The sequence below is a fragment of the Pipistrellus hanaki genome (assembly GCF_964339955.1).
Source record: "Pipistrellus hanaki genome assembly, chromosome: 7".
Taxonomy (NCBI): Eukaryota; Metazoa; Chordata; class Mammalia; order Chiroptera; family Vespertilionidae; genus Pipistrellus; species Pipistrellus hanaki.
Window position 1 is genome coordinate 29,595,414 of NC_140509.1, and position 12,410 is coordinate 29,607,823.

General features: G+C 40.4%; 1 protein-coding gene across 1 annotated transcript in view; it reads left to right on the top strand.

Moving 5' to 3' along the window:
* COL19A1 (collagen type XIX alpha 1 chain) overlaps positions 1-12,128 on the top strand; it is a 276,934-nt gene extending 264,806 nt beyond the window's left edge. The window contains exons 49-51 of the mRNA XM_084890396.1: positions 4,880-5,008; positions 11,632-11,709; positions 11,881-12,128. Coding sequence (XP_084746522.1) covers positions 4,880-5,008; positions 11,632-11,709; positions 11,881-12,008 — 335 coding nt within the window. The 3' untranslated portion in view covers positions 12,009-12,128. The remainder of the gene's footprint in view (positions 1-4,879; positions 5,009-11,631; positions 11,710-11,880) is intronic.
* Positions 12,129-12,410: the final 282 nt, after the last annotated feature.

Consider the following 12,410-nt stretch of genomic DNA (forward strand, 5'->3'; position numbering starts at 1 on the left):
GAAATGTTATCATGAATTTGTGCTGTTGATCTCAGTTTACCTTTTTTTTTTTTTCTTACAAGGGTTGGTGGGCCCATGGGTATTTTATTGAAATAACAGTGGTAGTTGATAATACTTTCTAGATTCGATGTAAAAAAAAATGTCTTAACATTGCAGGATAATCTATATATTATGGTAAATATAGTGAGTTCCATTTATGAGATGATGGGTCTCAATGTTTTATTGTTTGGCATGGAGTTGTGGACTCAAACAAACCACACTGAATAGATGATGTAAAGAGATCGTTGAAAAAAAAAAATTTGTTGTTGACACTGTTACAGACATCCCCCATCTCTTCCCACCCTTTGCCCACCTCTATTTTATTTTTCATCTCAAGCAGCTTTAATGTTGAACATCAATTTTGCAAAAGACTTTAGATAAAAATGTATATAAAATACTTCAGCAGTTCATTAGTCTCACTTTCTTAAGAGTTGGTTAAGAATGTCAGAAAATATAACCAAGCACTACCAGGAACTGTTTTGCATTGAGATCTGCGAGATATTCATTTTCAAGTCCTGCGGGCGCTGGGTGAAGACCTGGCCCCCGGTGCCATGTCCTATGCCTTGAGCAGAGGAGACATGGCTCCTTCTTCCTGGGAGAGGCTCCCGGGGTGCCCACTCCCAGACATTCTGTGGTTACTCCCACAAGAGGCTGTCAGCCTGCTGCGGAGGAGGCCAGGGGGATTGGATCGCTCTTGGCTGTCTTGGGGCAGCTCGCCTGGCTTGCACTTGCTTGACAACTCCTCCTCTCAGTCTTCCAGCCCCCCCTCTGCATTTCCACCCCTTCTTTCTCTCTCAGGGCCCCCCCCCTGTCCACTGGAACCTGCAGGTGCAGTCTCCCCAGCTCTCTTCTGGCTTCACCGCATCTCTCCCATCACCTCTCTCAGCCTCTCCAGCCTGGCTGAGTCCTGCTCCCTCACAAGCCCCTGATGTCTCAGCCTCAAGACAATATTCTCAAATGGCTCATAAGGAGATTCTTTCCTGAGACATCTTGACGCTGAGACTCCACCTGTGATACCTCCTCTCCTTCTACCTCTGTTGGCACCAGTCCCACAAAACTCACTTCTCCCAAACAAAATTGTTCCTGAAACCCAGAATTTAGTTATTTAGCACTTTAGTTCACTTGTCCCAAGATTAACCCAATTCAGTCCATTTACTTTTCCATTTAGAAATCTCTTTCCCATGGCTTCTGAACACTACTTACAAAAAGAAAAAAGAATAACTCTATTTTCACAAGTCATAGAGCTCCAAGGTCACGGTTCTCCTTTTCAAGAAAGCTTTCTCTGTAAAAGCAGAGTAACTTTTACATGTTAAAACAGTTACAGTTAAAAATATTTTCCATAGTATAATCTCTATTTCATCTAATTTCTTCCTGTTTTGTGTTTTTTGTTGTTGTTGTTGGATCTGTCATTCAGTTTATAGGATTTCCATGGCTGTCTGTTCCTGCATAAGAATTGTGTTCTAACAAATTGAGAGTTGTGAGTGAATGGTGAGGCTTGCCAATTGTGAGCTTCATTTTATTATTTTAAATATGTTTTTGTTTTTTTATTTGAGAGAGGAAGAAAGAAAGAGATACAAATATCAATGAGGGAGAGAGACATTGGCCTACTGTTTCCTGCAGGCCCCCCACTGGGCATAGCACCTGCAAACCAGTCATGTGCCCTGATTGGAATTGAACCTGGTAAACTCTAGGTTCATAGGTCAACCCTCAACCACTGATACACCATGGCAACGTGAGCTTCACTTTAAGGCAATCTAGCTGGGCTTTTTCATTGAGGAATCCTCCGATTTCAGTGTCTTTAAGTCTCTCCTCTTAATATGATCAGATCCCCCAATGAAAGCACTTCCACTTCCTCCCAGCTGCCAGCATTTGGGGAGCAAAGCTGGAAAACTGAGCTGGGGCTTTAGCACAGAACCTGTGAATGCTCATTTATTCTCCTTGCTTCAGAAGGAAAGCCCACATCTCAGTGGAGGGTGTGGCCCCCAGCGCAGAGACCGTCTGTTTAGCCTTTTCAGATAACAAACCTTCAGTCTTTTGCTAGGCTTGGGCAGGGGCAAGCCCAGCTGTGTAGAGCAGATACAGAGATTTCTGACCATTTCTTGAACAGGCTTTGAACCAATTCTCCTTATTTTAGTTCCATCCCTTACCCCCATTTCCAGAAGCAATGCCAATTCCCATCTTTCTGGTTGTCAGCTTCCAACATTTTGTTATACTCTCTCCTTTCATGGTCTCTCTATTCCTGTGGTTTTATGCCTTTAAAAATATCTCATCTGTTTTTCAGGGATTCAGGAAAGAGTTAAAACAGATGTATGTGTTCAGTCCACCATCCTAACCCACAATAACATGTCAAAGCAACCTATTTATAAAGGTGGTAAAGGACTGGGCCAGAGTTAAGTGTGGCAGGAACAACCTTTGGTTGATGATGAACCACAAAATGAATATGAATTCATCAACCAATGCTATTGAATTTGCAGTTAAAATGAATCAGAAAAATAATTACTACAATATGAGGGGAAATTACTCTGTTGATGCGTTTGCCCCTTATGAGAGAACTGCATCTAGTTTTGGTTTCCACATTTAAGCGATGTATGGAAAAGCCCTGGGATAGGGGAGCCAAAAAGTGGTTTACAAAACAGATTACCAAGCCTACGAGTAAAAGTTGTTTAACCCAAAGGCTAAGAAGTAACAATGGTTTTAAGTATGTGACTGATTTCCTAAGAGAAATACTCATTAGCTGCCCTCTGTTTCCATTATGGAGTAGCAAAAGAAAATAAGCTGAAGCTGTACCAAGAAAATGGGCAGTTAAACATTTGAATGAGCATTAGGAGAAAAGATGAATTTCTCTCTTTGGAAATATTTACAAATCCTATCTGTGAAATAGAAGATAAACGTGGGCTAGATGACATCTGAATACCCCTTCTTCGTATAGGTGACTTCTCATTACTTTATTATTAATGTTTGCATTGCATTACTGAACTCATTCTCCAAGGAAGGCAAACCATCGGTCTTATTTGTTTGAGGGTTTGCCTTGGCAGATGGGATTTGTGAGTTTGGCTTGTGCAAGCTCCTGTCTGAACTCTTCAATTTCCTGCCTCATTAGAAAGCATAGCCAAAAACAGTTTCATTGGTGAAAAATCGCTGAAAACAGAGGAAAGGCAATAAAAAACACAGGTCTTTACAATTTATTTAGAGGCTCAGAAGCATGCTATTTTAAATAATAGAGCATTAGAGTAGGGTTCTGAAGAAGTAATTACCTTATACTAAATGGCTATTTCTGAGCATATCTTAAAGCTAGATAATTTACAGCTAAAAGCAATTATTCTAAAATTTTCTGTTTTACTGAAAATATTAAAAACCACCCCAAGCAAATTACTTGTAAACTTAATTCATACATGAGAGAGGAAAAATTAGTACTATGGATGATACTTGCATTTAGACATTAAAGGTATTCAATGAGATATGTCTTAAATTAAGAAAAATTATACTGAAATGCACATATATTAATTAATATATATATATATATATATATATATATCTTTTAAATTCAAAACACAAATAGTTTGCAAAGTTTCAAGCTATAATCATTGACTTTCATATTTGTTTATAAAACACCCAGTTTATAATTTAATATAATAAAGATATAACTACATTTAAAGTGTAGATATGCAAAATTATAACTATATATTAATGATAAATGTGTTTTATCTATTACTAATGCAGTTTCATTCAAGGATATAAAGTTTCAAATACTGCATGTGTTATCTGTTGCTGCATAAGAAAATGGCTCAAGCCCTGGCTGGTTGGCCTCAGTTGGCTGCAACATCATCCGCTGCACTGAAAGGCTGCAGGTTCAAATCCCAGTCAGGACACATACCTAGGTTGCAGGTTTGATCCCTGGTTGGGGCACATACAAGAGGCAGCTAATAAATGTTTCACTCTCACATTAATGTCTCTCTCTCTCTTTCTTTCTCTAAAATCAATAAAAACATATCCTCTAATGAGGATTTCTTTTTTAAAGAAAACAACTCAAAACTTCAGTGACTTAAAAAAAAAATTATTATCTCACATTTTCTGTGGGTCAGATACTTGAAAGGTTGCTTAGTTGTGTGGTTCTGTCTACAACAAAGTCAGGATGTGAGGCAGAGTGGAGTTTATCCACAAGCTGGACGGGCTGGAAGACCCACTTCCAGGTGGACTTACCTGGCTGCTGGCAGGTGGCTTCAGTTTGTCCCCATGTGGGTCTCTCCAGGGAACATTGTGAGTGTCTTCAGTGCCTTGGGTGACTTAGTCTCCCTTGTTACACACTATTAGTTCTCCTTTTTTCTATTTACTAGAAATGAAAAATAAGTTCCAGGCCACACTGGAGAGTGGAGGAATTAGACTTCCCCTGATTCTGTTTGGAAGGGCATGTCAAAGAATTTGTAAACCTATTTTAAATCACTGCACATTCACAAGATTGTTGGAAAGTAGCTTAAATTTATTTAAAACTATTTTTTTAGGTTCATACCTAAATTCTCTCCACAAGTCATTGCCAGAGGTTAGTTAGATTCTAGGTAACTGTTCTGTCCACTAGATCGGCTGTATGTCTGATGCACCATACACTCTCAGATCCTGTGATCAGCACACCTGGTCCTCATTTATATTCAAACAACTTTGTGCAACCCATTTTATTTGACCAATCACCAATCAGCAATCAGACCACTTGGTAAATTAGATGTGCTTAAATTGAAAGCCAAATCTTTTTCTTCATTGACTTTCATATTAAAAAATATTTGGCTTTTTTTAAATCTAAAAGTATTCTTATAGCATGATATATTATTTTTTTCTTTCATAAATGCAGAGAGGATGGCTGTGTTCCTCTCCCAACTCAAGCTACCGGCGGCAATGTTGGCTTCTCAAGCTCATGGGAGGCCTGGGCCACCAGGAAAGGATGGGTTACCTGGGCCACCAGGAGATCCTGGACCTCAAGGTAAGTCCTCAGGTATAATATTTGTTTACCAGTTCTTTAACGTTCCATATTTATAACGTGCTAATCACAGTTAGGCAATACACACACACACACATACACACACACACTAGAGGGCCTGGTGCACGAAATTCGTGCATGGGGGGAAGGGGGTGGTGATGTCCCTCATCCCAGCCTGCACCTTCTCCAATCTGGGACCCCTCGAGGGATGTCCGACTGTCCATTTAGGCCTGATCCTACTGAGATCGGGCCTAAACAGGCAGTCAGACATCCCTCTTACAATCCAGGACTGCTGGCTCCCAACTGCTCGCCTGCCTGCCTTTCTGATTGCCCCTAACTGCTTCTGCCTGCCAGCCTGATCACCCCCTAACTACTCCCATGCCAGCCTGATTGAAGTTTAACTGCTCCCCTGCCAGCCTGTTTGCCCCCAACTTCCCTCCTCTGCCAGCTTGGTCACCCTTAACTGCCCTCCCCTTCAGTGTTGATCACCCCCAACTGGCCTCCCTTACAGGCCTGGTCCCTCCCAACTGCCCGCCCCCTGCCGGCCATATTGTGGTGGCCATCTTGTGTCTGCATGGGGGCAGGATCTTTGACCACTTGAGGGCAGCTATCTTGATCTTGTGTGTTGGAGTGATGGTCAATCTGCATATTACTCTTTTATTAGATAGGATAGAGGCCTGTTGCATGGGTGGGGGCTGTCCTGATCCATAATAGAGAGTTTGGCAGATAATCAGAAGAAAAGTGTAGAATCAGGTGCACTGTAGAATCAGCCTTCTGTGTGTACACTGTTGTATAGAGGGTGGCTAATTATTATCTTTCATTAGTTGGGTCTGTTCTGAAGTTAGAGTTTATGAGACTGGAACAAAGAGCTTGAAAGCCCATCTGAAGATGTGTGATGCCTCAAAAGACCTGAAGAGTACGGACTGTTAACACTTTTAGGAGAAAAGCCTTGGACAGATGCCTCAAACAGTGACAGTTGGAGAGGACAAGGACAGTGGAAAGTCAGGATGCCAAGGAGTCACCTGTCCACACAACACCTGTCTCCAGGCTCCCTTCCCGGGTAGGGAAGGCCCACCTGGAAGGATCTCAAAGGCAAGGCTAAGTCCACAGTGTCAGCAAAGCTTTTGGAAACCAGACTTCCATTTTGTGATGTGATTCCTATGAGTTCTACCTGCAGTTCTGCTGAGGAGATCTTACAGCCTGCTTCCACTCCTAATAGACATTTTGGATGCAATTCTTGAATTTGAAAGACTTGCCCAAATGATTTTCAATTTTTTTTAAAACCAAAGTTTAGTGAAGTTGATAAAACTTTGGTCTCATCTGAGGGTTTCTGACAACAGACATGTCTTGAGTATAATTCAGCTTGGTGACTCCGCAGGGTTTCCCTGATATCTCCTTTGCAGTATTTGTTAAATGCCAGAAATGCAGCAGAAAAATAAAACTTGCAAACTATGGAATTCACTTTTGAAGGAATATTTGCCTGTCATCAAGCTATACTGATAATTCTAAAGCCACAGAGAAGCCCTAAGCCAGTTTGCTCAGTGGATAGAACATCAGCCTGTGGACCAAAGCCTTCTGGATTCGATTCTGGTCAAGGGCACATACCTTAGTTGCAGGTTTCACCCCAACCCAGACCCATGCAGGAGGCAGCCAATCAATGTATTTCTCTCACATCGATGTTTCTCTCATCTTTCTCTCTTCTGCTCCCCCTAAAAATCAATAGAAAAATAGCCTCGGGTGAGGGTTAACCAAAAACAAATAAACAAGTAAATTTAAAAAAAATAAAGCCACAGAGAAACCTGACTGGAAAAAAAGAAATCAAGAGGCTACCGCTTGGTTTTTGATGCCTCCCCAGGAGTTCACAAGGAATTGAAGTGCTACTCTCTGGTAGATAAATAGAATGAAGTGCTCAGACGATGAATTTATACATGTAACTTCAAAGCTTTGCTCAATGTAAAAGTTTTCTCAAAAAGAAAAGGAAAAAAAGTGCATATAAAACTGCTACCCTAGTGGCCATATAAACCTCAGATGTCGCTGGCTGAATCCGTCCTCTTAACACATGGCCTGGCTGAGTCTGAGACAAGGTTGAAGTGAGGACGCAGCCCAGAGAGGGAAAGGAAATGTGGGCGCTGAGCAACAGCGTGTCTGCCCACTCATGAATTCTGTTTGATGGTGGCTCCTCTGAAATTTCTAAAAGAATTAGCTTTTCAGTGTTTTTCAGAAAAGAAATCCGTTTTCATTTGAAATAAAGTGATTTGGTTTGAAATATGCACTATAGAATGAGTCCCTTATTATATTACTACTAGAAGCTCAATGCAGGAAATTTGTGCAAGAGTTGGCCTTCCTTCCCTCAGCTGCTGGCATTGGCTTCCCTCTGGCACCGGGGACTCCGACCTCCCTCAGAGCCCTGGCTTCGTCTGGAAGGACATCCGGTCTAATTAGCATATTCTGCTTTTATTATATCATAGATATGTAGGGAAGGACACACATTTTAAGGGGTCTGTCTCACTAGGTTCCTGTGCTTATTTTAAAAAGCGGAAAATGTGTAAAAAGCAAGGAGAAGATCCATAAAAGAGTATTAGAAGTACATGATCCAACTTGGGAAACAGAGGTACTGCTCCTGCCTGAGTTGTGATCATGAAAACTGGGGGGCCCTAATGGAGCCCCCTGATCTCTAAGTTAAAATAATGAAAATCATTCTGATCTGAGTTGGGTCACCTCGTTTATGTTTTTTCTAAATTCTCAAAGTGGGTGACTGTTGGGATCTTCTTTAAACTCAGAAGCATTTCCAAACAGCCTTACAGTTTAACCACCCCGTGGGTTCCTGATTCTGGCCTTCCCGCTGCCCACAGAGAGCACCTTCCTTGGTGCGCGTTGCCCCTCAGTCTGCCTGGCAGGGCGGCTCTCCTCATTTGTCCCGCCTGGGATGAGGGAGATTGTGCCACGTTAGGATCAAAGAAGCCTCCATCCAGCGGGCTTCTCCTGTGTGTAAGCAAGAGAGGAGCATTTTCCTAACAGACCTGAGCCTCTTGAACGAGTTTAAGAGAAAGAACTTTATTTCAACTTGTTCCAAAACATAGCTATTTCTCCACCTCTGTGAAAGCCGGGACAGACAGAGGCCACAGCGGAAAGCCCTGTCCGCTCAGGACAAACAGCCCCATGTGTCCCCCACTGTGTGGATGTGGGGTCAGGAGAAAACAGGCCCAGCCGTTGCACTTAACCTCCATCGGTTTTGAAAAGGCACTGCTGGGAATTACAATATTTTTCTTACTTTTAAACTTTCAAAGTTTACCTGTTACTGGTTTAGAAGGAAGGAAACTTGCTGTTATTTGTAAGCCAGTGGCCCATAGAGTAGTGCATGTGATGGATATGGATTTGACCTTTAAAATTTGTCAGCAGTAGGGAGCTTAAGGAATGGGAGGCATGTGTGTGTCAAAATGACGGAAGGGCCCTGTGGTCCATTAGCAGAAGAAACCAGGGTGGCCGAACCACTGATGAAACTTGAGGCAGGCCCCCACCTGAAGAAATGCCAGTAACACTCCTCTGCTGGTCTCGTTTGCCCAGTAGGCGTACAGATGCAGAGACCTATAACTTTGGAAGAATATCCCTGGCATTAAGATGGAATTCTCCCTACCGGCAATAAATGAAGCCTGCCACCTGAAAAACTACAGCAGCACCCTGATTTCTTCACTTAATTCCTCTAGGTGCTTTAGATGAGGACGCTGCTGTGGTTGGATTTCTGCTTCCTTACATAAACTACAGTGATGTCAGACAGTCACCCTCCGGACTTCCAGACTATGAAAATACATGTGCCTTTGCAAATAGGCCCGCCTTTTAGTCTTTTCCAAATTTCAGAGAAGGCCTACCCTAAGTGGGTGAAAAGTTTAATTCTAGATAGTAAGAAAGCTGTTATTGCTGAAACCAATTTGGCTCAGTGGATAGAGCGTCAGCCTGCGGACTGAAAGGTCCCAGGTTCGATTCCGATCAAGGGCATGTACCTCGGTTGTGGGCACATCCCCAGTAGGGGTGTGAGAGAGGCAGCTGATCAATGATTCTCTCTCATTGATGTTTCTAACTCTCTGTCCCTCTCTTTTCTTCTCTGTAAAAAAATCAATAAAATATATTTTTTTAAAAGAAATCTGTTATTGACTTTATTAGCATTCTAATCTGAAATTTTGTTGTGAAGCAATTCTAAAATAAGACCCTTTATGACAGCCTTCATCCACGATGAGTTTGGGACCTTGTGCAATTCAACAGCTTTGTCTGTTAATAGTAGGTTGTTATTAACCAAAGAACTGAGAGATCTGTACAAATAAATTAATACATTTGATAGGAAAAGTGTATATGTCACCCTCTTATACAAATATACAAATTATTAATTCTTGTTTTGTGATACCATGTTCACTTAAATTCATGTGGAATAACATATTTTTGCCTTAGTTAAAATCTGAGAACTAAATTTAAATATATAGATTTTAACAGATATATTAGTCATTTGGAATTGTGTTGCAACCTTGTTAATAATTCTCTTGTTAACCAAAAGTTTGTATATCTTGTCCTAGCTGGTTTGGCTCAATGGATAGAGCATCAGCCTGCAAACTGAAGGGTCCCAGGTTTGATTCTGGCCAAGGGCACATACCTGGGTTGCAGGCTCAATCCCCAGTAGGGAGTTGCAGGAGGCAGCCAATCAATGATTCTCTCTCATCATTGATGTTTCTATCTCTCTCTCCCTCTCCCTTCCTCTCTAAAATCAATAATATATATATATATATATATATATATATATATATATATATATATATATATATTTTAAAGTTTGTATATCTTTAGTCATATTTTTTTCTTCCTCATTTTTTAGCCTATGATCTTAAGCACCTACTGAGATAGCTTGAGGGTCAACTTTATAATCTTTCTGTAACTGTAAAACCTAGGTTGGACTATCAAATATACCTCAGGCATGAAATGTTATTTTACTGCAGGAAAGTTTAAATAATGCATTTAAAGGGTGCTTTCAAAATGACCCCAAGTACAAACATCATTTCTTATTATTTACATGTGTTAAATGAAAGTCATTTATATACAAGAAATCCTGAGAATATTTTGAAGTTGAATATGTATCAATTTAGGGCACTGGGCCACATGTTCAAGCCATTGCTCTCTCTAGAATCTAGGATTGTATTGAGTGTCTATAACATAGTTTTCAGATATAAATGTGTGAAGATTCCCATTGGGTATATTTCTAGTATGCACCTTAAAATATATCCTGAATGTAATCCTATTTTTGAATATTTTCACATTTATGGTCAGGTCATACCTCCGAAACCAAGAAATAACGATGTGATGATTACATTGCTAATGTTATTTGGATAATAATGTATACACAGTATGGTCAAGTCAAGACTATTGCTCCCAAACTGATGTCTAATTCTGAGCAATAATGGGAAATAATCGGTTCTATATACTGTTCATAGAGGACATTAAATGTTCTCCTCCTATCACGTCCACTATAATAACACACCTTTATGGACAGGCATAACTAAGTTAGGACTAAGTAAGATACATTAGCCTTGCTGTGTGTTCACATGACTCTGCATGACCGCTCTGTTCCATCAGGACCATGAGCCATGGTTTAAGTCTGAGGAAGTTGGAAATTAAAACTCCATTTACCATCACTGTAAAACTTACAGCCACAGAACCTTTTATTCAATGTCTTACATGGATGAAGACATTATATAAAACCCAGACTAAAATGTTTTATGCTTTCTTAAAGCATGGATAAGAGGCACAAACTGCTCTGTATCTTTCTACCTGGAGTAATAATAAGCATCTTCAGTAACAGGAGTGATTTTTGTCTTAAAATGTACAGAGATCCTAGGCCTAATTTATTTTGGTTAAAGTAGCTTAAATTGATGAAGTGAGTTTAGAAGGATCCCTCAGTCTTCCCTTACATTCTGGAACTGCTGAAGTTCCATATTAAACAGGAGGTTGCTGTTGTAACTTCACTAGAAAGGATATCATGTTGCTATAGACAGTCATTTGAACCAAGTCCCGATTTCTTCCTCTCCAGACTCCGAGATGGGTGAACTCGCATATATTCACACTCTTACTGTCATTTATTAAAAGGATGATTTTTTGTTCCTTTCATTCCCTTTAATTCTTAGACTAAGGTCCAGTTTCTTGCTGTCAAATTATTTTGTCCTTGTAGTAAGCAGAACTCTCAGTATATTTATATTTAGCCTGAACCTACCCTCCAGTCAGAATTCCTATTGAAGACGCTCGCACACCTTGTCATAGCTATTTGAAGGAAGATTGCAATGATTGATTTGAGTTACTTAGGTATCGTTTTCAGTACCCAAAGTCTCACTATCAAACATTTGACTAGTTGTACTTCTTATAGTAGTTGCATATTTCTAAGATCCTCATTGCCTATTGCATCTAATCTGGCATGTAAATTTGATAGGTAGTTAATGCAAAAACAGACAGTTAAAGTAGTATATTAGCTCTATGTTAAGTGAACAAATTACAGAAATATCCTAGACTAGAAACATGGCTTTTATTTGTACTGTGCTGCCATAGAATTCTCTTACTTTTGTGTCTCTCTCTTTTTTTATATATCTCTCCCTTAGGCTACCGAGGACAGAAAGGAGAAAGAGGGGAACCTGGAATTGGAATTCCAGGGAGTCCAGGTCTCCCTGGGACTTCAGGTAATAGTGATATTTATCTGTACAACACAAGCAAGCTTCTAAGACAAGGAGCCATTCCTTTTCCACTATGCCCTTATGTGTTGCTACAGGAGAGGTTGAATAATGTCGGTGGGAGTAGGAAGAAAGAGCCATATGTGATCTACATTGTGATGGGGTCTTTTATTTCCTTAGCTCCAGGGTTGCCAGGCTCACCAGGTGCCCCAGGTCCCCAGGGACCCCCAGGACCTTATGGAAGATGTAACCCAGAAGATTGCCTCTATCCTGTATCTCATGCCCGTCAGCGGACAGGTGGGAAATAAGCACACTGGAGGAGGACTTGATTTTGGGTGATATCCTCTTGTGTTGGAGCTATCTTCATACAGTCAAGCCCTCATGATATGTGGGTGGCTTTTTTTTTTTCTTTCTTTCTTTTTTGTGTAGGCAGACATTAAAAGCAACAATTTGAATCCTATTTCTATAGCGATTGCGATATCAGCATTTTTTAAGAATTTTTCCCAAATTCATTCCATATGTTTTGCTTCAGCATTACTGATTTTTATTCAGGGTTTTCTATGAAATACACAAGCAAATCTTATCATTAGCTCTTCTTCAAGAGAAAATTACGTTTTATGATTTAGTAGACTGATGGTGAGGTACATTTTGTAGTCTCATCAACTTGTATTTGGCCTTTGAGTTCTGAATTTTAAAGTTTCAGAGTTATC